Below are 25,099 nucleotides of genomic sequence, written 5' to 3' on the forward strand. Positions count from 1 at the left end.
ATTCTTCACATTTACCTTCCTCATTTAATTTAGAAGGATATTTCCTGGTTCTAGGTAATAAGTCCATTTATTCAGTAGAGAATAACAGCATTAGGTGCTGAAATCACTATTTTGAGCTAAAAATAGCTCAGATTACTAGAAGATCATTTCTGCTTTTTGCTACGACAGTTTCTATTTCTACCATGTAGCAGAACAGGCCAGATTTGCTGAGAAAATCTGTTCTGAGACCTTTCACTCTCTGAACTGTGAAGTTGGCTGCAGTTGCTGTCCTTTCTGTAAGCAGAAACCTGAGAAGTGGGGCAAGTAAATCAAAATGGAAATGGAGGAGCAGGGCCAGGTTGGCAATAGTAGGGATGAGTGCTTTTGTTTCTAAAAGAAGTGAAAAAAGCGTTGAAAGTCATGCTTTGTCTATGCCTACACTGGCTCTGCAGCAACTTGCTTTCCTGTTCCTTTTGTAACAATTGGGGAAGACACTAAGGCGTTGCTCATCCTCACAGCACACTAGTTTTTGCTTTCCACAGTGACATAGCAGAGATGCAGAGAATTAGCATTAATATAGCTTTTACATAAATATTAACAAGGAATGTTCTCCTTCTCCTTCACTCTCCACAAAGAGTGAGCATGATCTGTTACTGCCCGGTGGGTGGAGAGCTGGTAAAGGCGGCTTTAATTCCATACTCAAATCTCAATTTTTCTTGGCAATGCCTCTCGTGTAAGTTGGCTGCTCTAAATTTGCTGCCACAGCCTCCTGTGGATCATTCCAGTTGCTCAAAATAGCTGTTCAAAGTGAGGAAACCTCTACACAAGAAGTATTCCCTAGGGAGAAATTTCCACAAGTCTACAGTCCCTCTGTGCTACTGGGAAAGTGTAAAGAGACTGGCTAAGAAAACAGAATTCATCATTGTCTTTTCCATAAAAAAAAAAATCATACTTTCTCATTTTTCATTCTGGACATGGTTATTTGTTGATACCAAGCTTACTCCCTATCAAGAATATGGATAAGATCAATATGAGTAAGTTAGCTTCACACTAACTCTGTGAGCTCTGTGCTCTGCAGCTGGCTATAGCAATGAAAATGGGGAGCAGCTTCAGCATCATACAGGCTTGCATTCTGTTTCTGTCTGCCCCAAAGCTCTGTTTAGCTCTGTTTTGGTATGCAGAACCTCTGAACTCTGACTGTTGGGCTTGGTAACACACCTAACATTAAAAAAAAAAAAAAAAAAAAAGAGGTTACAATAATAGTCACGACAGGTTTTTTGTAATACAGAATTTCCTCCTGCAGATAGGGGAATGTACCTGGCCAGTTACAGCCTGTTGTGCCAGCAGATTACTACAAAGGAACAAGATCATAAACAATTTTTGGCCCCATGTCTACAATCATGATGATATCTGAGCCTTCCTGTCTTCCCAAGCCATTCTTCCTCCAGATTCAAATGCCTGATTAATGTTATCAAAACAATTTCAAAACTGGTCTAGTTAAATTAGTGCAACCCCTTTGAATGGATATTTTCAAACCTGTTGGTCCTTCAGCTCCTGTCCTGCTCTTTATCTCTGGGTAATCTCAGTTGTAAACATGAATTCAGCAAACATCTTTCCAACACTGACTCATAGAACCTCCCCCTAATCCAAAACAATCTCCTTCTGTCCTTCCTGAAACCTCAGCCTGTCTCTCAGACAATACTTTGTTCATGTCTAGTTGTCAGTCAAGTTCAAAAAACAGCTTTCACTGTTTCCCTCCTTTCCCTCCTCCACCTGTATTTTTGTGTATCTGTCAGCAATCCAGACTCCCATGAAGGCCTGCAGCCTTCAGCATTAATACAAATCTCTTTTTAGGTGATCTGGCTTCAAATATACAACATCATCCTGCTCCTTTTCTAACACATCAGGAAAAATACTATTCCATCTTATTCAGTGTTGAGGTCACTTCCCTCCTTATGTCAGCTGGTGATACTGAACTGCATTGTCCCTTTTTAAAATTTCAAACAAATACTTCATGTGGTTTCATAGGTTATCCATCCCACTGAGACACTTCCCAGAGATAAAAAAAGAATGTACTTAATTTTTTTTTATCTTGTACTCCTCTTAAATGTCTCAGAAGTATTCTTACAGGGAATTGGTGTGCCTTAAAACCAAGGGACAACAGTCACAGCTACTGGGTTAGGGCCACTCTGACTGTAGTGAAGTCTGTCTGGTAGCAAGTGCCAAGTCCTGAATTGGAAAAGTCAGAAAGAGAACAAATTGAAGGGGCAGAAAAGAGAACTGTCAAGACTTCAGGAAATTATGAAGTTTGTGAGCATGTGGTCCAAGACACGCTGAGACCACACCATAGTCAAGATCAGGAAGTCAAAAACTCCATACAAGACAGGATCCATGACAAGAAATAGATATATCTGGCTGGAGCAATGTCACACAGATCTCTTGCAAACAGCAAGTAGGATCAAACACCTGACTGAAAACTAGAGAGGACATTAAATCAACAGAAGACAGAATTAGGAACTAGTACTGCACATCTAGAAAAAAGGATGGGTAGACTGGTATTAAAAGTAAACATGGAAAATGGCTGGACTAAGTCCACAAACTCTCAGATGTAGTGCTATTAGCACTTTAAGCAGATTTAATCCATTGTGACTACTGAAACTAGTGGTCCTGCACTCCCCATCCAGAATTTCATGCTCATGCCCAAGCACAGCTTCTTATTTATGCCAATACAAGCATCTATGTAGCTGGGACACGAACTGCCTTGGGAAACTGATGCCAATTAAAGCTGATCACAATTAAAAACTATTAACCATCATTAAAACTACGTAGTCAGCATTAAACTTGATGCAGTCCACTACACAGCCATGCAAGTGCTTGTACTTGCACAAGGAAGAAGACAGCATAGAGGTACAGAAAAACGGCTGAGAAAGGAAAACCTTTTTATTTAGGGTTGTCACAACTCACACTAAGTTAATAAAAACTAGTGAAACCCCAGCACTGGAGAACATGGTTCTCTGCCAGCTATTAAGGCTGTGCCATGGGAGCGTACAGCGGCAACCAGCTACCTAGGGAATGATTCACGTCCAGCTGCCTTGGCAATGACTCACTGGCTCAGTGACTCACTCCTCCGCTGGTGGACAGAGCCCACTGCCTATTATGCCGTCCGATACTGTCTCACTGTCTCCTAGTAGGGACTCATTCATCTGTCCCCAGCCATCTGCTGCTGCCTGTCCCATGTAGTGCGAGTACCGTAGGCTCTTCGGGGAAGATGGAATTTTCTGTTCTTCATTTGGTCAGTTGCGAGCCTTTCCTCAGACTACGGAGCATTTCAACACTGAGTTTATAATGTGTTATAGTACCGCTAAAAATGCTTTAGGCGACCATAGATCAATGTGGTTTTCAATGACTTCTTCTAAATATTAGAAAAAGGAGTCGCAGGTTGTCAGGTAAATGACCCGCGCACACAGATCCGCGGTCCCTCCAGTGTGCGCCGACAGATGCACATGCCCTGCCCGGTCACTCGCTCCTTGTGCCACACACCCACGTACCAGTGACTCCCCATTTCTCGGTCACACACGCTGGGCTCCTGGAAGGGGCGAAGGGAGCGGGAACTATGCCTGAACGCTCGGCTGAGCTCCTCTTGGGAGCGAGGGAAACGCCTTACGGCGGACGCAGAGGGAAAGAGCGCCGGGTGCGGGCGCAGCGCTGCCGCCGCGGCCCCGGAAGAGCCCAAATTCTCGGGCTCGCCCCTCACTACGCGCCGAACGGTTTTGGGGGATGCTCCCCCGCCGTCTCTAGGCCGTGTTCAGCCCTGCTTCCCCTGGCACGGCTCTCTACCGACCACAGCCCGTGCTTCCCACCCACGTTCGGGGCGGCGCGGTCCGATCCCGGTACGGCCGCCACAGCGCGGCCCGAGCGCGGCCCGAGCGCTGCCCCAGCCCGCCGCCGCCCGCGCTCCATCTCCCGCTCCCTGCGGGCCGGCGGGAGGGCGGGAGGGCTGCGGCGGGGGGGGCCGGAGGAACCGGCATATGGCTTGACGGGCGTCGCCTCCACCCTATGGGAAGCGGGGGAGGGCGGGCCGGAGCGGCGGCCGCCCAATGTGCAGCGCGGCCCGGCGTGATGCGGCTACCTGCGGGGGTATAAAGGCGGCTGCGTGCGCACTGGCCCCTCGCTTACACAGTATGGCCGGCGACATTAGCTAGCGCTCGCTCAACGCTCTTCTCTGTAACTGGGGAACACACGGACTACAAGGAACCGAACCGCATCGCCCGCCCGCACCCCCGCTCGGACTGTAACCCGCTCACACACGCTCACGCCGCATCCGCCGCCGCGCACTCCGGGTGGTTTTCGCCCGTTTAAAAAAAAAAATTATCCTTCCTTCTTCTACTTATTCCTTTTTTTTTTTTTAATTAACATTACACAAATCCCACCGAAGGTGAAACCCGCCCGGGACGGACTGGGACCCGGCGGCGGCAGCAGCGCGGCCCGTGCAGCAGCAGCGAACGGTGGCGGCCGGGGGCGGCAGTTTGGTTGTCGTTTAATTTCTGTGGTTGTTGGTTGCCGAGTTGTCTCACCATGAAGGAGAGCGGTGCACACTTCTTCGAAGGGACCGAGAAGCTGTTGGAGGTGTGGTTCGCCCGGCAGCAGCCCGCGCAGCAGGAGCCGCACCAGAGCAAGGGGTCCGGCGACCTCCGCACCATACCCAGGTCCGCGAACGGCCGGCGCGGGGTGGGGTCGGAGCGGGGAGAGGCGGTGAAGGCGGCAGCGCTGCCCGTGGGGGGCGGCCGGCGGGGCGGGAGGGTCCCTGAATGGCCCGGGTGTGGCGGCGCTTTGGGGGGGCGATGGCGGCCGCGCCGGGGGAAGGCAGGTTCCGGGGTGGCCGTCGGTGGGGGCTGGGCTCCCGTGCTGCCGGCCGCCTTCCCGCTCTCCCGGTGACAGCCCCAGCATCTCCCCGCGGGGGATGACCTTCCGCCGCCCTCTAGAGACCCTCGGGTAGGGAGGCTCCCCTCGTCCCGGTGGGCGGGAGGTGGCGGTGCCGGGGACGGAAGCCATTCCGCGCCGCCACCTCGTGCAGCCCCGCGCGGTTCCCGCTGGCAACATGTGGCGGTGGCGGCGGAGCGCAGCGCGGGGCTGGGCGTGTGCCGGGAGCGCCGGCCGGGAATGCCGCGGGGGGAGCGGGCGCGGTGTCGCAGTGCTGCTGGCGGCCGGGGCACGGCAGCGGCGCCCACCGCACTGCGGCGGCTCGTCCCGCTCCTACGGCCAGTTTCGGGATGAGAAGGCTTGGGAAATCCCTGGCTATGCTGTACTGCGAACAGCGGGGGCTCAGGAATCTCCCTCCCCGGTAATATAAGCTGGAAAGGGAGCTCCCTGTGGCTGTCGCGGAGAGGGTCGATGGTTCCCTCTCACATGGCCGGTGTGGCGGCGACCTCCGGCACTGCGTAGCCGGACAGGTCCATAGAGCGGCTCTCGCCGAGGGAAGCAGGCGGTACCCGGGGACCCTTCCCGTGTCTCCCAGCGGTGCGGTGGGCACCGGAGCGAGGGAGGCACCGGGAAAGGAGTGCCCCTTCCTCCCCCGGCAGAAGTGTGGCTGGAGCCGCGATTTACACGTGAGTGTCCTGGCCGCGCTCCCGGGCCGCGCCGCCGCTGCCGTCGCTCTCCCCCATTGAGGAGCCGAGGCCAATGGGAGCGGGGCGCCGCGGAGGGCCGGGCCGCGCCCGTCACCCAATGGGCATGTGGGGAATGCGCTGGCGCCGCGCTCGGCGCCGCCCGCGGCGGGGGAAGGAAGGCCCGGAGCCCGCTCCGCTCCCGGCGCACGTGCTCGGCACCGGCTCCCGGCGCTCCCCGCCCGCCGCCCGGGAATGTGCCCGCGCCGCCTTTGTTAGCGCAGGAGCCGATGGCCACCTGCCGGCACACGGGCGGCTCGGGAGCCGCGCTGGGCACCGGGCGTCTGCACTGCACATTGCCCGTACTGTGGTTTGGAGGAGGACAGCGTAGAATCGCTGGAGCTAGGTGATCTTTAAGGCCCCTTCCAATTCAGACCGTTCTAGGATTCTATGGAATATTTAGACTTCTGACTGTGAGGGTCCAGCTGTAGATCCACAAAATATACTGTTCTGGAGGTGTCAGAAAATGGTAGCTGCAAGGTTGAAGTACAAAGCGAAATCTGCAGAACTATGGATGAGTTCATTTTTATTGCGGTGACAATAAAAATGGTATGTAGGTGGGATCAGCTGACATAGTTGGGAAAGGTAGGCTTGTCCTAAGCAAACAGGGCAAATCTGAAGGTTATACTCATGTGAGTGGTTCACCTTCAGTACGGTCAGCTGTTCAGCTTTTCAGGTTCGGGTGGTTGCTGGAGGATATGGCTCTTAGTGTATCCAGATCTGCTTGTGCATATCACTGTTACCCAATGGTCTCTTGTCAGAGTTTGGGCAAGAGAGCTTGTAATAGTGTACTTAATGTTTGGAATATGCTAATGATCTCTATTCAGCGATGTATCCTATTTGTTTTTCCTTTGTTTTGGTATTTCTCAGGAAATTTCCCATGTGCATATATTGGTAGAATTAGCTATTCACAGATCTGAATTGGCAGTGAGCAGATAACTGCCTTTTTTTTAAAGTAATGAATAGCCCATGTGTGTGCATGTCTGAATGCTCATGGCTAGTGGAAGCTTCATTTCTGTTGTACCAGAAGCACTGCAGAGTATTTTTACCTCTGAGGGCAATTTGCATGTGTAACTTTGACTTGTGAAGCTACTTAGATCTTTCTGAATAATGTACTTAACATGGAAATCATCAAATATGGTTTTATAGCTCTTCGAGGTTTAGTGGCATAGCAGGTACGGGCTAAAACCTTGTATAGGTGATGTCCAGGCAATCCTGGAAGGAAAATCCTAGCTAAAATACTTGCAGATGATGTGAGCTACTTAGATGCTGAAGGAGTCCTGTAGTGTTTGACATAAAATGTGAAAGATTCCAAAAGTACTCGTTTGACTTTGTGTTAATATGGAGATGTAGTTTAGAGACGGCATTCTGCGAATGCTTTCCTCACTGACACATTCGTGCTCTCTGGTGCTCCATTTGTCAGCTGAGACTCCTGTTTGCAAAACTGCAAACTTAACTTTTAAACCCAGGGCATTTAATGTAATTGCAGTGTAGGTACTGGGATAGTTCCTTTGTGTGGTTTAGATAAGGCTGTAAAGTTTTAATAGAGTGGATAAAAACTGTTAACTGTTGAACGTGTGGTCTTTAACACAGTGTCAGTGCTGTCAGCAGGCTTTGAAGACTTTTGTGTTAATTGGCTCTTAATACAACATGTTAATCTAAGGTGCTTGCTTTCTTTGGTAGGAAGCTGTGACGTGTCTGAAAGTGTTCCTAGCATGAAATGACCTTGTACAAACATTTTCTTTTGGAAAACTGTCAGAATTAAATTACCTGTTACAGATGATATATTGTATTCAGGGCTTTCATTTGCATCTATCCCGCTATGCTAATTCTATAAAGATGATTGAATGGACTAGTTTATGTTGAACAGAATCTGAAATCAAAGCTGAAACTGTAGAACAATAGCTAAATTAGAATCAAGTTGCAAACCAGTTGAGCTTGCCCTTTGTATTGTAATACCTGCTTAGTAGTGAAATGTGAGCCATTCATCTACTGAATGACTTAAACTGGTGTTCAAAGCTAAAAATTTCCATGTTGTGTGTGCTTGTTAGGGATTAGATATTTTAAAGTCTTTGCTGGATATCTTGAGCTGATGCAATTAAGACTTTTTTCCACATTTTTTCCTTCCTATGGGCAAACCCACTTTCTGGATAAAAGTTTGGATTATGTGTAATGTGTTTCAGAAAAGATCTTTGTCAAATTAATACCTTCAATAAAGGTCCCAGCTAAAAAGTATGGAACTTGAGCTTTTACTTTGTTGTTAAGTTTTGGGGTGTTTTTGCTCACTTGTTTATGAATTATGCAGAAAGGTCTTGTGGTTGAAATAGTTACTGGCAAGCATCTCAGTATGCCTACCCTGCTTATATCCAGTAGTGAAATGAAGTTAATGTTTTTGTGGTCTCAAAATAATTTGCTTTAATTTTATTGCTTGTTCTCACTATGCTTTGTAAAGCATGATTTTTTTCCTAAAAAAAATAGCCTTAAACTATGTATGGAAAACAGGGTTTGCTGAAAACTTGCTGCAAGCCCTGGATTTCCATGGTGACTGTGTAGTGCATTCACTCTCCCCACAGTAAAATAAGCTGTTTATTCCTTCAGATGGTGTGCAGCTATGCATTTACCATCTCGAGGGCTATCAGGATCTTGAATGTACAGAAGTTTGAAACCATAAATAAATTATGCCAGTGTTAAAGTTCATATCTCAAGCATTCAACCCTGAGGAATACTCTGAAATTGAGCTTATTTAAGGACTTTTAATCTGCTTCTAATTTGTCTATATTATGTGGAGACACAAGCTGGAGAAAACTGCAGCAATGAGCAGTATGGGGTGACACTGATAGGACATTCTGATCCTGCGCTGCAGGAAAGCTCCCAAGCCCTGAGACACTCAAGGATTTGCTGGGAGCCCTGTAAATCCTTGCTGTGTGCTGCACCCTGTAGCCTGAGTCAGCTCACTGCTGCAGTGTGCTGCACCTCTGCCCCTTCCCCCAGTGCTGGGCACTGCTGCCTGCCTGCCTCCTCAGACACTGCAGGCACAAGGAAGCTGGGCCATGAGTCCTGCTCTGCTCCTGCAGTGCTTTGGAACAAACCTGGAGGGACTCTGGAAAGAAGACAGAGCTGTGCTAAGACAAGAGCTTCTGTCCCCGTGTACTTGTGGAGCTTTTTCAATGGGTGGTGCAAGTTTATCTGGAGAACTTTATGTAAGAGTGCAGTCTTCCCCTTATCAGGATGGATATTGATCAATTAGATTTTAGATTTTTTGGTTCAAAACTACTGATAAAGTGTTTTCTTGTAACTGAAAATTGTAATTAAAGAATGGTTTTGCACAATGGAAACAAGCCCATTATTCTCACTTCTACTGATTCTGATACTGCTTGCAGGAAGTGAATACTTATGTTGAAGGCTTTCTGACATTTTCCTACCTTATCACTTAAAGTGCTGAAGCATTTGGGTACTCACTGGCTGGCAAAGGGCCCTTAGTGAGACTCAGTAGAAAATAAATAAGCAGCTATTGGTGTATTCCTTAAAGGGCTTTCCTAATGGTTGTTTGCTCAGCCAGGACAACGGGAAGACTTGGGGCTTTTGGTAGATACTTGCTGCCTTACAGTGTGTTACTTCTGGAGAAAATTACACTCAAATTTGCCCTGAATGTTGCTTGTAAGTCCTGCTGTGCCTCCTGGGGCTCATGCTTCCTCAAGCACTTTAGATGTCCTTGGATAGGAGACTTGGGAATACCCATTGAGTGTCTTTGGATGTAAAGGATGGAGTCCCCATCCCATGTAACTGCAATAGTGGTGTAAGACCCACAAGAGGAGAAATATACTGCCTTCAGAGCCCAGATGTGGCCATCTTTGTGCCATTGCTGAAATACCTTGGTTTCATTTGGGAGGGATGCTCTAAGTAGTTGGCTTGGGACTAAGGTAAGAAGGATTTTGTGAGCAGTGCTGCATAGAATCACTTTCAATGTGGATGCAATTTTCCACCCAGGTGCCTGTCTCTCAAGGTTAAATGCATGTGTCTGGAAGGCTTCTTAGGTTTAGGATAAGGGAGATGTGGACAGTCTCTGTGTATCTGTGCTCAGAGCATATAGAGGGTGTGACACTTTTGTGCAGCCCACAGATACTGCCTCTGTAAACTTATCATGTTGCAAGGGCCTTAGCCTAAACTCAGGCTGTGGTTCAAGGTAACCTATCTTAAACAGCAATTTTTAAATTTTGTTTCTAAGAGGTAGTAATTCACATGCAGCTGTGTGCAGAGAAATACACAAGCTGCTGAGAGGTGCTTTAAAATGCTTGTGACTTTTGTATGGTTTGTACTGTTGCTGCTTGTTTTGGGATGCTTGAAAGCAATGTTCCAGCTCTGCTGACACTGATGTTTGGCCAACTTCGTGTGTCTTGGCTGTATCTCCTCTGTCTCGGCAGTTTAGACACAGTTTTAGGCTGTCTGGATCGTAGTATTGGTAGGAATTTGCCTATTTAACTGTAGCCTGCTAATGAGGTAACTGATACCTATGTGGCTCCTAAAAAACTTAGTAGGTAACAGGAAGGGGTAGAAGATTGTTCTGCAGTTGAATGCTTGACATTAAAACAAAGTCTTACATAGTCAAGATTAAAAAGCTTATGGTACTATAGAATTGTCAGCTGTTCTATTCTAATGAAAAGCTATGCAAGAATATGCATATAGCTTAAGCTGTCTTTAGGAGTTCCATATGATTTATTTCCTGAGAATTCCTGCCCTACTGCAATACAGCTTTTCTTCACAGTGCTGTCTGGCTGCCTTAGCAAGTTCCTGATGTGGAAGTGGCGGGTGGTGTGCTTGAGGAGACTGTTGGTTGCTGATAGGAACAAGTTCTTGATGTAGTTCTTAATCTCTTCAAATTGCTGTTAGCACATTCCCAGTTGGCCTGAAACAGCAGTATGGTGCCTGCTGTGCTTGACTTCTGTTAAAGAATGTGTTTTGCCCCTGAAGGTAAAGGCTCAGAAGAGGCCAATAACTTGCGTGCAAAAGCATGGTTTTATCTGTCAAGGAAAACTTCCTTCTGAAATAAAGGAGCAATTTTGATGCTTTGGAACTTGGTTGAGAGGAACTATTGACTATTCATGAAGCATACTTCCTACAATTAAGCTACTTCTCATTTATAATAGCTTTTCCCTACACATATCTGGTTGGCAGTTTGAATGGTTATTTGTACTCTGGTAACAAGTCTGTTGATAAGGCACTAAATATTACAACACAGGTATAGGAGTAAATTGTTAAGCTTGATTTTTTTTTTTCTCCCCTCCTTTTTTTTTTTTTCCTTTTGGGATGTTCTGCTAGTCAGGTGTAGAACAAATAGCTTTTTACCATTCAAGCAAGGGCAGTTCTTCACACTTGAGTAGATGTATTCCATTTTCATTTGCTGTTCTCTGAGAAGGTGCAGTTATTTAAGGTGCATTGTGCTTGCCCATTCAAGAAACTAATTTGACTCTGGATAAGTAGCAGTTATTTGAAAATTTGGAAAGTGGATCTTTGGAAATGAAGTGGTCAATGAGCCCACATGAGTGAGAAGTCAGTCTCAAGTTGGTGTCTGCAGGTCTGCTGCAGAACTTGCTTCCACTAAGAGCTGCCAGTGACACTTGAGTATAGGAAAGCAGTTTCCAACTGGCATTGTTCTGATGTCTGGCTGTGGGAAATTAGGAGATAGTAATGCCTTGCACATTGATCATTGAAGGGGGAATTTTGAAGAGCAGAAGTCCATGATGGCACTTCATTGGGAATCAGTCTTACTTGGGTACCCTGTTTCAGTTGCAGGCTTTGCTTCCAAGTTAAAACTTAACTCAGCTATGAAATTAAGAGTGTTCTCAAATACTTAAATTACGAACTTAGCAGATTTTTACTTATTATTGAATAGCTGCAATAGATGTAGTGATAACCACTGAAATACTACTTTTAAGGTTGATTTTGTTTCTTCATTCAAGTGTGGGTAGATATCATTTGTCTCAGCTACTGACAATTATATGGAACAAAAAAAAAGGGGGGGAAGAAATGCAACAGTTAGACTTGTAGTGAACTTAATCCACTTGGGACAAAGTAGTCCCAGATGTTCTTCCTTAGCTGTGCTTTAAACAATAGAACATGCCAAACACTAAGGTCATCTTGTTTAAATAGATTGTGGGATCAAATCCAGCCTTTCTTTAGTTTTCTGTACTTAGCTTTAAAATGCAGACAGATACAGGCCAGTATCCCTGCAGAATTTCTCCCTAATGTGGCCAAGTCTCATCCTGGGTGCTGCAACCCTTTGTTAGTCTCTGTATGCTTCTAGAGCAAGCCTAGCATCCTGTTTCTTTCTAAAGTTGTTGAGTTTTTCCTTAGTGCTGCTCCAGGCAGATCAAATTATGACCTGGCCCTTAATTTCTGTAAAGGCTGAACACAACATTTAGTGTATGCTTAGCCATGGTTTCTGTAGTACCATAGTGAGGACTTCAGCAAAGCTGTGGTGTGCAAAGGTCTTGTGCAACTGCAGATTTCAGCCATGGTACCTAAATACCAGCTATAGTACCAACAAGCATAACAGGGCTTCCTTTGCATCGTGGGCTTTGCACTTCACACACAGTAGTGTAGCACTGTTGGTGCTATACTGACCCCTCACTGAACTACCAAACTTGTTACATCTTCCTCTGCTAATGTGTGTCTGGAGCATGGACATTTCCGTGAAGTGCCTGCACAGAGCTGCACTGCAGTGGTGCTTAAACAAAAAGTGTCACTTGCCTGCCTGAGGCTGAGGTTTTGACTGTCTGACCAGGTAAGAAGCTTGTGAAAGCTGAGACGTGTGCTCTTGCAAAGCCTAAGATAGCTACATGCCCATTAATGCTTGGACAAGTACAAAATCAGATTTGTAGTAATGTACAAATGGGGTTAGTACAGCTCAGCATCAGGGAACTCTTCCTCACCTTTCCCAAATGCAATGTCAGACTCTGGGTGTTTATTTAATGGCAGATAAGATGTTGGTAGGGATGCTGGAATGGTTTGAACAATCTAATACTTTACCTAGCTCAATTTACAGGAAGAGTGGCTGGCAAACTTAGGCTGGTGTGCTGTAGCCAGAGAAAACTAACTCCTTTGGTACTTTTAGTAGCAAAATCGTATAATTTCTCTAGGAGCATTTAGAAATAGTTTATATTGTATCTATTTCATTCTTTGCATTTACCAGCCTTTTTAAGGTGAGCAGCCACTTGCATTTTCATGTACACTTGAGTTTAAGGAACACAGCAAACTCCAGTCAATGACATAAGTATAGAGCTGAGTAAATGTGTGGGACTTGAGCTGAGCACTCAAAATAACCTTTTTAATTTGACATGGAGATTTGAGTGTCTGTGCTGTCGTGTCTGTGTTTGCAGAAAAGCATTTCATCAAGGGTCACTAACTGGGGTAAACCTCACTTTGATTTTAAGTATCTGGTTATATCACAGAATTTCTAAATTAATCAGATGTGCATTGATTATGAGTGTTTTTTAAATGGATAGGATTTTCATAAATGGATGGGATTTTCTTAATGTATATTCTGGTTGAATCATATATATGAATATTACTATTCTGGTGTACTTTAAATGGGAAAGTCCTCAGGTATTATTAAAGGTACAGAATTCAGTTTCAAAAGGCATTCTCCTGAATGAATTAATTAATTGAGGGAGAAGTTAAGGCATTTATTTGATGACTGTTCAGAAAGGCTAAAGAATATGTGGATGATTTAATTATACATGTAACAGAATCTAAAACTTCAATTTCATGAACTGACCCGTTTTCTAAGGGGAAAGACTAGTGGCTGCAGGAGAAAGTGTGTTGATGGAATTAACAGTGTGTGCTCTGTCCTGGCATACAGCCACAGACAGGGCTTTTGCAGTGTCAGTAAAGGGTGAGAGGTCTGCCTCCTGAAGAAGGATTAGGCTGACAGTTTTATATGGGCAAGCTGAACTTGCTTGGTGATGAAAAATTGGCAATTTTTTGTGCTCGTAGGTCCTGCAGTTATTCCAGCTCTGCTGATGAGCAGCTTAGTTTTATGCTGGGTTAGTAAATCTCTTGGATCGTGACTTCTCTGAGGATGAGAGCCAGCACAAACCTGCAGGTGGAATATGCTGTGGGCAGGGAGAAGTAGGACAGCTGGCAGTCTTGTAGTTTTGTGACATCAGGAAGCTGTATCTGTTCCTGTCTTATTTATAGCAAAATTGACTACACTGAATTCTACTAGTCTGGTGTAGACACAAGACTGAAGTGACAACCAAAGTAGTTTTTTTGCAAGCCCATCATTTCTCTTGCGTACTTAAAAGCCTTTTGGCTTAACTTGAACCCTTGGTTTTTGTTTATTTTTTTTTCAGACTCTTTGTAGAATGAATAATATAAGTAAAGAATTGAAATACTAAACTTCTACCACCATACTGAATTCTAGTACCATAGCTACAATTTGCACTGTATGAAGGAATTCTGTGATCCTGGTTTCATTGAATTCAGGCCATTAAAATATATTTGGTTTTAGCTTTTCAGTGAAATTATGAACTTGACTCTAAACTGGTCAATTAAAGCATCTTATTGATAACTTACTGATTTATTACTGTAGTAGTTGCCAATGACTACTGTGGTTGCAGTGCTTAGAGGTTCAACCTAAAGCATGCCCTAAGTTGCCAACATGTGGGATGCAGGATTTATCCTGACTCACCTGGTTAGAAGCTTGAGGTTCCACATGCAGCAGATCATGGTAACAGATTTTTAGGACTACTGAGCCATCAAGAGCAAAGAATGGAGTATTACTGTATTATGAGAGCCAGTCCCTGTATGAAAGCTCTTCCCATTTTGTGCTCTCAGATCCAGTTATTCAGGACTCTGGTCTTGTTTGGGCTTTTTACCCAGGGCTCCAGCAAGCTTTGGTTTATTTAACCTTTTGTTTGTGCTCTTCTGTAATTTCTTCACAGGATTGAGTGGGACAAACTTCTGGAGAATGTGCATTGTTTGATCATAAGTGTGACAAAAACTGACAAGCAGGAAGCTTATGTACTCAGGTAAGGCATGGGCTCATTCTTTTAGTCCCTAGGAGAGGAAAAAGTGAAAGCTGTCATATGTGATTTACTTGGCTGAGAATCCAATCTTGGGTTAATGGCAGGTTGATGGCTACAACTTGCAGGGATCTCCTGCTCAGAGGTGCAAATCTCTTCATAGTTGTGTTTCTCTTTTCCTTTAACCAAAAGGATGGACAGAGCTGTGGTGGCATCCCTTAATTTTGTCCATGGGTAAAGTGTCCCCAGTACAGAATTTCAGTATTACTTCAGCAGAATAGGCTATAGGTGTCACTTATAGATGAGCAAAAAAAACCTTACTGGTAGATCAGCCTTAACTGCACATAAATACAATCAAGTGGAACAACTCTTGCAGCTGACATAAGGGTCTCTGTAAAACTGTAGCTTTCCTGGAACCCTGGAATTTTTGTTGTGTGTGCTGCAGTTAGTTGTAAGGACACTACTTTGCCATGTGTTTTTCATCTTGCAAAATACTTTCTTGCTTTTTGTGCATGAACTTTACAGACACATTTGACATTCTCTGGTTTACTTCAGATTACAAATACTGAAGTTCATGTACTCTAAAAGACTGCCTTGAGGGCAAGATTGTGCTAAGAGCAAGCTAGTCAAAGAAACTGTATTCAAGTCTTGTTTCTTCAAGCTTCATATATTTAAAACAAAATTCTGGATAGAGTAACTAGTTGCACTGCATCCTGGATTAAATTTAACCTTGATTTTGAATTTGTAAACAGCATTCCAAACTGAGTTACTTGAGCTAATTTTTACTCCTATTGTTCAGTTACCTGATGAAAAGATACTTGTTAAGCATGTTTAGATGTCCTGGATGTTGCATCAATGCCTATCTCCAGTTCAGCTGGGCTGTAGTTAAGTATCTGACTTAGTTTATTTATAGTTCATTTCTGTATCTTACTTATGAGGCATATCATATAGCTGTGCCTGTGTACCCACTTCACAGCATGTTTGTATTTCTCAGGTAGTTTGAGGGTGTCTAATGTGTGTGCCTTTTCCTGTAGTGTGACAGCTCTGTAATATCATGCTTGGAGCAGGTGTTTGCTTTGGTAAATCATAACAGTTCTCAAATGTTAGCTGCATTCTATTGATTTGATCTATTTGCTAAGTATGTTTGTGCCATATGCTGTTCACTTGGATTAATGCATTTGGTTGGGGTAAGGACCAAGACCTAACAGCTCCTTCCTGGATTGTTTTATGTAGAGCACTGAATATCTTCTTAACACCTCTTTTACAGTGAGAGTAGCATGTTTGTCTCCAAGAGACGTTTCATTTTGAAGACGTGTGGTACCACCCTCTTACTGCAAGCACTGGTTCCCCTGTTGGAGCTTGCTAGGGAGTACAGTGGGTTTGACTCAATTCAGGTAAGGTGTCAGAAATCTTCCTTGGAGTGCACAAAAAGCTTTTTGCTGCTATTTCAAATGTATTAGTTTAATGTATATACATTTTTATTAAATATTCTGAATCTGGACATTTATGTATGCTTCCCATAATGGGAAGACTGTAATGTAAGATTGCTCTGCTGCAGCAGTTGCCCTTTTATTTGTTTCTTAGTGGGTGCTAACTAACAAATGCCACTGAGCTGAGTTACTTAAGAGTAACTGTGCCCACTCTGTCTAGTGGAAAACAACTTTGTAAGTAAGCTGTCTCCTGAAGCTTAGAAATTCCGATAGGAATAACCCTGTGCTTCTGAAATGGGAATACAGGTAGCAGTGTTTTGACAATGGAAACTTAGGTCCTGTGAAAGTTCATGATAAATGTTTGCATTTTTCTAGATTCTTAAATTCAAGGTGGATGGATAATACTCAATACCTAAAATGAACCTTCATTTTTTCAGAGCTTCTTTTATTCACGTAAGAATTTCATGAAGCCTTCCCACCAGGAGTACCCACATAGGAATTTCCAGGAAGAAGTAGAGTTTCTTAATGAAATTTTCCCAAGTAAGTTAATGAAACTTCAGCAGAACTGGGTGAAGGGTTGATGTTATATGAGAAGTGATGAGCAGTACAATAGGTACAGGCTGCCAGGCAATGAATTCAGCAGTTCTTGCATAAAAGTCAAAAGCTGTAAATATTTATTTTCTGGATTTCTGATACTAGCTTGCCAAGACCAAAATTTAAATTATACTAAGCTTGACATTTAACACCTAGTCTAAACTGGGGTCATCTTCATACTTCCAGTCACTCTGCAGAATTCTGAAAGCCCTATTAAAAAGCTAGGATATAATTTAAAGTAAGTAATACACTGAAGAAAAAGGTGGGCTTTTTATACATTACTATGTGAAATATGCGAAGTGTTGTGAAATGTGAAGAAGTTACTATGCTAAAACCTGAACTTCAACATTTAATGCCATTTAGGACTACAAGAAGAATCTTAAATTTTAAAGTGACAGGTTTTTGAAGGAACATGGAAGCTGAGTTACTTGAAAATAAATTATAATCATAAATGCATCTAATAGAGGCTTTAAGAGTACCAGGGTTTCTCTCTGTGCATAGCTAAACTGTAATATCAATTTCCTGATAGTAGCCTCTTAGCTGGGGTGTCCAGACCCACTTCTGAGGAAGCTTGCTTATCTGATTATTAACTTGGTGTTCCTGAAGTTAAATGCCTGGTTATTTGGTACAGCTGCTGACTGCATCAGTGAACTTCATGGGGTTCTGTGAAAGGCCCCTGTCTGTAAATAAGAAATAAATATAATATTTTGCATTAATGTTCAGCTGTGGTAATTAACTGGAGGCTTCTTGTTTTGTCTAGATGGAGCAGCTTATTGCATGGGGCGTATGAACTCTGATTGCTGGTATGTATGTGAAGAGTTTGAAGTCTTTACAGTGGAATTCGGTGCTGTCAATAGGTGTTACATACTTGATTTGTGCTTTATGTAGGTACCTGTACACCCTGGATTTCCCAGAGAGTCGGATATCCAATCAGCCTGATCAGACACTGGAAATTCTGATGAGTGAGCTTGACCCAGTAGTTATGGACCAGTTCTACATGAAAGATGGTGTTACTGCAAATGATGTCACTCGTGTATGTTTGCTTGAAAACTGAGCATTTTGGGGAATGGTGGAAATTGGGCAACAAAATGCTTCATTCACTTTCCTTTTAATACAAGGTTTATTTTGTGGCAGGAGAGATGTCGTAAAAAGTGTTGGGTTAATACTTTGGGAGGAAAATGGATTTAACCCAAGAGTATTTTGGGGAATATAACTTCATGTTTTCAATGCCCTTTCTTTAGTGAAAACAGCAGTATGCAGTGCTTTGGCTGATGGGAAGCTTTTACTCTGAGGAATGTTGGAGTAGGGATAAAACCACAATTTGAGTAACTTTCAAGGATGTAGATTATGAGGAGTAAGGCTTAGACTGGAGATAAGAATGCAAAGGTTAAGTAGGTATCAAAATCAGGGTTAAATCAGGAAGCCATTTGGATGAGGGGAGGGGCAGATCTGGGGACTAAGCATAACTTGATGGGCTTGCCTCCTTTACCCAGATGGGGATGTCATGTGACATGAGCAAGTTTTCCTGACAAGTACACTGACTTCGTCTTGTTTTCCATCTTAGGCTTTGCTTCTCACACTGTATTTGCTATTGAGATTTGGCTGTAGCTCAGGTACTGTGTGGTAAATCACAATGCTTGGGATTGCACTCCTTCCTAGGGTATAAACTAGTATATCCTTACTCTGGAGTAAATGTAAACAGCCTTCACTTTGTGGATAGTGCTTGAAGAGAAGCTCTGTTTTCCATTTCAGCAGCAAAAGCAAATATGTTTTGGAGTTCTAAGCTGTTTCCTTGTCTTGGATGGATAGAGCTGGGCTCTGTAAGAGGCAGTGTGATACCTTGCCTGCAGCTTGTTGTGACAGGATGCAAACAAAGCTCATCTACAGTGGTACATGTAATCAGACTTACCTGGTTTTGGGAGAATTCTGGTGTCCTCTCTGCGAAATAGATGTTCATTCTGCCTTTGAGGTAAATCTAAACAAGTGTAAGGATGCTTGATAAACTTAAAAAAAACTTGTTTGACTTTGTTTCAGATGAGTGGAATTCGTGACCTGATACCAGGTTCTGTTATTGATGCTACAATGTTCAATCCTTGTGGGTATTCAATGAACGGGATGAAATCGGATGTAAGTTTTGCACTCATTAATAATTAGCATTGGTAAATAAAAATAAATAAATATTTGAAGGTAATAATACCTTATTTTTTTTTTCAGGGAACTTACTGGACTATTCACATCACTCCAGAACCAGAGTTTTCTTATGTTAGTTTTGAAACAAACATAAGTCAGACCTCTTACGATGACCTGATTAGAAAAGTTGTAGAGGTTTTCAAGCCAGGAAAATTTGTGACAACTCTCTTTGTTAATCAGGTGAGTTTTCTTGCATAAGCTTATCAGCTGATGAAATACATATAGACACAAATGAAGCAAGGCTAGAGATTTTTACTGGAGATTAACAGTTTCTAGTTTGCCTCTATATTTGAGTGGTAGTTTCTTTAGAAAGTAAAAATACTCTTCAGTCTTGCTATGGCATGTACTAAATCTGATCTTCAGCAAACTTCAGAAACAGTAAGATTCAGCATCCTAGTCCCAGAATTCTAACAACTTCCTATGTAGTTCTGTATAGGCATAATTTCTTTCCTTGGCATTTTCCTGGATTTGCCTGCAGCTGTCAGTTGTAGAACACCTGCTGTTAATAGTGTTGCTCTCAGCTAATCATAGAACCACAAAATTATTTGTGTTGGAAGGGACCTTAAAGATCATCTAGTTCCAACCCCATGCCATGGGCAGGGACACTTTCCACTAGACCAGGTTGCTCAAAGCCCCATCCAGCCTTGCCTTGAGTGCTGCCAGGGATGGGACATCCACAACTTCTCTGGGCAACCTGCTCCAAGGTCTCACCACCCTCACAATGAAGATTTCCCCCCCCCCCCCCCCAGTATTTAATCTAAACCCACCCTCTTTCAGTTTAAATCTGTTGCCACTTGTTCTACCACTACATGCTTTGGCAAAAGTCCCTCTCCAGCTCTCTTGCAGCCCCCTTTAGGGTACTGTAAGGTGGTGTAAGGTCTCCCCAGAGCCTTCTCTTCCCTAGGCTGAGCAACCCCAATTCTCTCAGCCTGTGTGCATAGGAGAGGTGCTCCACACCCCATAACTGTTCATGGGACAGCAGAACTCTATGTTGGGAGTGGAATCACTGCTTGGGAATGAAACTTTCTGCTCCACTGTCAGGGAGAGTTTTAAAACATGTTAGTAAGAACCACATATGAAATACAGTGTGCTAATCCATCTCTAAATGACAGCTTTAAAAGTAACTTCCCCTTTTTTTTGTTTTCCAGAGCTCTAAATGTCGCACAGTGTTTTCCTCTGCCCAGAAGATTGAGGGGTTTAAACGTCTTGATCACCAGATTGCCCAGTTCAGTGATTATAATTTTGTTTTTACCAGTTTTACAAAAAATCGCCAGCAACAGCACAGTTGATTAAGAATGAAGAAAAAGCGCAAAAAGAAATCCCATATAAAAGGTGGTGGTTGCTTTCTAGTTAATGATTCAGGGGGCCATGCTTTCCACTCCCACCACCTTGTAGTTGTGGAAAGCCCTAGGTGTAATCATAGTATAACCATTTTGAATTGTATGCATTATTATATCAAGGAGTTAGATATCTTGCATGAATGCTCTCTTCTGTGTTTAGGTACTCTATGCCACTCTTGCTGTGAAATTGAAGTGCATGTAGAAAAATCTTACTGTTTGAAACTTTACAACACTTGTAAAAATGATTCAGGTAGAATTACACACAGTATAGTTTTTCTCCAAGTATCACCAAAAATTCCCCACAGACAAGGCTTTCGTCCTCATTAGACTTCAGCCTCAACCTACTCACTGGGGACAGTTCTCTGTTAAATTGTCACTCCTTTTTTTTTAAAATCTATGTTGTGATTTCAGTCTAAAACAGTTTTTGATGAACTTCTATGATTTCTAATGAAACTGATTCTTAATTAACACTTTCATGTTTGGAGAAACTTCTTAAAACAGTTACAAATTGTTTTGCTACTACAGGTGGTGGTTGATTTATTTTTAAATCAGACTGATTTTCCATGCTCTGATGCAGCTTCTAGGAATTTGCTCAGCTCTCCTGTAGAGCTGGGCTAACGCATTGGTCTTTCACCTTTAGTAACGTGGGTATCGGTACTAGTGCAGGCTAAACTGTCTCACCTCAATGGCCATTTGTCTGTCCACATCCCCGAGCTGTCACACCGCTTCGCAATGGCAGAACTTGATGAAGGTCCAAGAGTTGACAGGGGAAGACCTGAGCCAGGCTTCAAGTGCTTTGGTGTCATTGTGTGACAGCTTTGCAAAGTGCAAGTTGATATTGGCAGCGGGCATTTTCTGTCCCAGTCACCTGTTATGTCAGAACAGGAGGCTGGTGCTCCTGAGCCCTGGCAGGTAGGGCTGGTGGAGGAGTGGGATTTGCCAGTCTGGGTGTGTTGATTGGTTTGGATTATTCTTAGTAAAACCCATGACCTGCCACTTTGGACTGTAAAGAGTGCTTCTAAACTGGTCCAGTGTCACTTCATTTTGTTATTCCAAGCAAAGCTAATGCCTCTGTCTTGTGACAGTCCTGTGACATTGTTGTGCATGTGACTTATGTTGTACTTGACTGTTGTGACTTCATCTGTTTTTTCCTCCTAATTGCTAAGGTGGTTCCTCTTACTGTGACTTGAGGGCATTAAGTGAAGGTATAGAACAAGAACTGTCTGGGACACCTGGACAGAAGTGAAGTAGAATGCTATTCATGGAGCATGAATAAGTGTGTAATTCAAAGTCACTTTAATGAGTATTGACTAAAATGCAGGCTTTGAAAAGCTGGCACACTTTCAGCTATGTTTGTTTGCAAATACTGGGATTTTAACAGCTGTGAGACCAGCATGTTAACAACAAAATTGAAATTATTTTTCCCCTCTTGTCCTTGCAATGTTTTGACTCTTTCTGGTTTGATGCAATGGTTCTTTTGTTCCTTCTGTATTTATAAATGAAGCACTTTTTCAGTGCTTCTAAACTAAAGTCTGCTTGGTTAGAAATCAAGTGGTTGGAACGTTTTGATTTTTTTTTTAAAAGCATATTATTGATGTTCTTTACCAGTGTTATCAATTACATGCTGTAAATGGCACTAATGCTTTTTGGTGTTAATATTGAGGACCAATATTTCAATGGGGGTTTTTTTGTTCTTGCATTGTCCCAATTGTTCTGACTTTTTTTGGCTTGAGGTCCTTTAAGTAGACTGAAGATCCCTTTTCAAGTAAAATTGAAAGAGAATGCATCTTAGAAAAAGAAGCATAAGCCTCGTCTATGAAAATGAAAGCTGTTGAATGGGTTATTGAACTATCTGGGTGATCAGGATGGGGGGAGTATGGTGTTTATAATTTCTGTGGTGTTAGACTTTGATCATTTAAAAGTATCTGTACCACAACTTAACGCTTCAATAAAAGTTCGCTTAAATTGTTTGTAGTGATGATCCAGCAATTCTATCCTCCACTCTCTTCGTGCTTTATGGTACCAAATGGTTCAATTCTGAAACAAATTTGTTTCTGACAAACCTTACTGACCTGATTTGCACTGCTCCTGTAGGGGGTGCATCTCAACACACTGGCAGTTTAAAATGAGGCAGCATGTGAAATGAAGCCAAATGAAAATGTTCTGCTGTTCTTAAAGCTAAAACTTTCTCTAAATTAACTCAAAATTTGTTGTCTACGTTTAACATGTATTTTTCTTGAGCATTAAATATTCTAAATAGCCCTCTGAATTAAGACAACTGCTTCTAAGTAACAAGCTAGCATGCATTTATGTACTTAAGCTTAGACTGGCTTTGAGAGTTCAAGGTGAGATTCTTAAGGTAAGGTAGGCAGGTATCTAATCTAGATAGTAACCTAGACCAGCAAAGGCTAGTAATGTCAGTGCTAAGCAGATGCAACCAGCATGATTGAAAATTCCTTGAGTTCATGTGGTAAGTCCTACAGGAAGAGCAGCTGCAGTTAATTCATACCTGCAAAGCTCCAGCAGTGCTGATATCCCCCAAAGTCACCTAAGTATTGTGTTGGTATTGAAGGTTTAAAACCTTTAAATTTAGTCACCCAGAACCTTATCTGTGATGTTACATATCTCTCATGGGGTTCTGGATAGTAAGTAGTAACTTGTAGTTATTTCAAGTACTTAAGACTTTTTTTAAAAGCCCAACGAACTCTATAAGAATAATAAATTCCAATTTGCAGCATCAAGAGATTGTTTTAACAATGTCAGCCATGACAAATGAGCAGTAATCTACCTCTGAAGGGTACTGATGGAGCTGGTGAAATAGCTTGTCAAGCCACTTTTAATTATTTAGCAGCTGCCCTGGTTAACTGAAAAGGTCCCAGTTGGCTGGAGTGTAGCAAATGTGATGTCCACCTACAAAAAGGGCCACAAGGGGGATCTGGCAGCCTGACCTTGTTGCCCAGGAATGTCATGGATTGTATGATACTGAGCACTGTCACACAGCACATACAGGACAATCAGGCCCAGCCAGCATGTGTTTGTGTCTTTCACAAGACCTGTCTTGTGATTGACCAGCCTTCTCCATCTATGGCAAGCTGATCCACTCTGTGGATGAGGGAAAGGTGGATGGTGTCCATCTGGACTTCAGTAAATCCTTAGATGCTGTGCCACGACATGCAGGAGAAACTGGCTGCACTGTTTGCTGGTGAAAAAACAGGCAGGGTCATCAGGCCCAGAGAAAGGGGTGAGTGTGCCACATCCAGCTCGTGCCTGGTCACCAGTGGTGTTCACAGGGCTCAGGGTTGTGGTTGCAGAGCTGGTGGTGTCTCATCCAGTGGCAGGGGGCATCTTTAAGGTTCCTTCTGATCCAAACCATTCTATGATTCTATATTAGACTGTGTGGGGATGGAGGGGATGGGCAGACTGAAGGTAGCATGATTGGGGCAGGAGAGAGGATAAGGCAGTTCTGTGCCTGAGCACTCTCATGTCCTTTCAACATAGGGCAGAAAGGGAGATGCTGACAGCAGTGCTGGTACCAAGCCACCAAAAAAACAGTGGTTTTCAATCCTAGAACCTTTACTGTAGTGTGATGCCAGAGATGACACTGCTCTGGTACTTATGTCTGGGTGGGATGACTCTAGAAACTCTACTGGCTGTCAGTCTGGCTGCTGCCTTGGTGGTGCAGGATAATGTGTTGGCAGAAATGTTGAAGCTTGCCAGCTGGGATGGTGTAAACTCAGGTTTCCCTGGTGATAATCCCGAAAGCAATGCCACCAATATCTAAATGCACAAGGCTTGGAAGTAACATTGAGGATATGCTCCCAAGATGTAGAGTTCTCCCAATCTATTTCAAGTTAACTGTTCCATTTTTTTCTATTGCTTGTTATACACTGTTATATTTTAAAAAAATTGGAGCTGCTGTTATATTTAAAAAAAAAATTAAGCAGGCCCTAGAGAGTCTTGGTTCTGTAGCTGCCTGAAAGCCCTATCTTTATATAAATTTTACTTTCTCTATAACATGCTTAGTTCTGCCTTTGGCAACTGCTATTCATTTTAAATATATGTGTACAAGTGAAATATGTACAGTCACTTTTAGGAGCAAGACCAGACACATGAATACCATAAGCTCAGCATTTTTCATTCCTGGATTAGCCAGGACATGAATACACATTTTTGTATCATGTAATTCCTAATGCAGGCGCTTTACCTGATCCCTAACTCTAAATTATGTCATTTATAGCCTTCCTGTTATTTTTCCCCACATCTTCTTCTAGATTGTATTTATCCTCTCAGTCCATCACTCTAAATTTTTCTTAAATACTAAGATTTCAAAATAGCATGTAAGGCAAATGGGCTAAATGGGCAGATGCCCATTTAAAGACATAGACTCACAGAATTGTTTGGGTTGGAAGGGACCTTAAAGATCATCTGATTCCAACCCCTCCCATGGGCAGGGACACCTTCCACTAGACTGACTTGCTCAAAGCTCCTTCCAGCCTGGCCTTGAACACTGCCAGGGATGGGACATCCTCACCTTCTCTGGGCAGCCTGTCCCAGTGTCTCACCACCCTCACAGTAAAGAATTTCTTCTTAATACCTAATCTACACCTTTGCTCATTCAGTTTAAAGCCATTCCCCTTGTCCTGTCACTACATGCTCTTGTAAATAGTCTCTCCCCACCTTTCTGACAGGCTCCCTTCAGGTACTGGAAGGCTGCAGTTGGGTCACTCAAAGCCTTCTCTTTTCCAGGCAGGAAATCCAATTTTTCTCAGCCTTCCCTCATAGGAGAGATGACACATCACTAATCACTTTGGTGTCCCTCCTCTGGACTTGCTCCAACAGCTCCATGTCCTTCCTGTGCTGGGACCCCAGAGCTGATGCAG

The 25,099-nt window shown here is 43.4% G+C and overlaps 1 protein-coding gene across 1 annotated transcript; it reads left to right on the forward strand.

Annotated features, from left to right (window-relative positions):
• The first annotated feature begins 4,134 nt into the window (after positions 1-4,134).
• Positions 4,135-22,189, forward strand: AMD1 (adenosylmethionine decarboxylase 1). The gene is made up of 9 exons (XM_054630323.2): positions 4,135-4,685; positions 14,585-14,671; positions 15,933-16,059; positions 16,533-16,635; positions 17,450-17,492; positions 17,578-17,722; positions 18,724-18,816; positions 18,904-19,059; positions 20,028-22,189. Exons 1-9 carry the CDS (start codon positions 4,555-4,557, stop codon positions 20,166-20,168), a joined length of 1,026 nt encoding a protein of 341 aa, XP_054486298.1. The 5' UTR covers positions 4,135-4,554; the 3' UTR covers positions 20,169-22,189.
• The last annotated feature ends 2,910 nt before the right edge of the window (positions 22,190-25,099 follow it).

This window comes from Agelaius phoeniceus, chromosome 3 (assembly GCF_051311805.1).
Source record: "Agelaius phoeniceus isolate bAgePho1 chromosome 3, bAgePho1.hap1, whole genome shotgun sequence".
In the NCBI taxonomy this organism is placed as follows: domain Eukaryota; kingdom Metazoa; phylum Chordata; class Aves; order Passeriformes; family Icteridae; genus Agelaius; species Agelaius phoeniceus.

Excerpts from the sequence above, each read along its gene's own strand:
- AMD1 (XM_054630323.2), top strand. The coding sequence starts at position 4,555 with ATGAAGGAGAGCGGTGCACACTTCTTCGAAGGGACCGAGAAGCTGTTG. Across the intron at positions 14,672-15,932 it reads CAGGAAGCTTATGTACTCAG|TGAGAGTAGCATGTTTGTCT; the intron begins GTAAGGCATGGG and ends CCTCTTTTACAG. Across the intron at positions 19,060-20,027 it reads CAACTCTCTTTGTTAATCAG|AGCTCTAAATGTCGCACAGT; the intron begins GTGAGTTTTCTT and ends TTTGTTTTCCAG.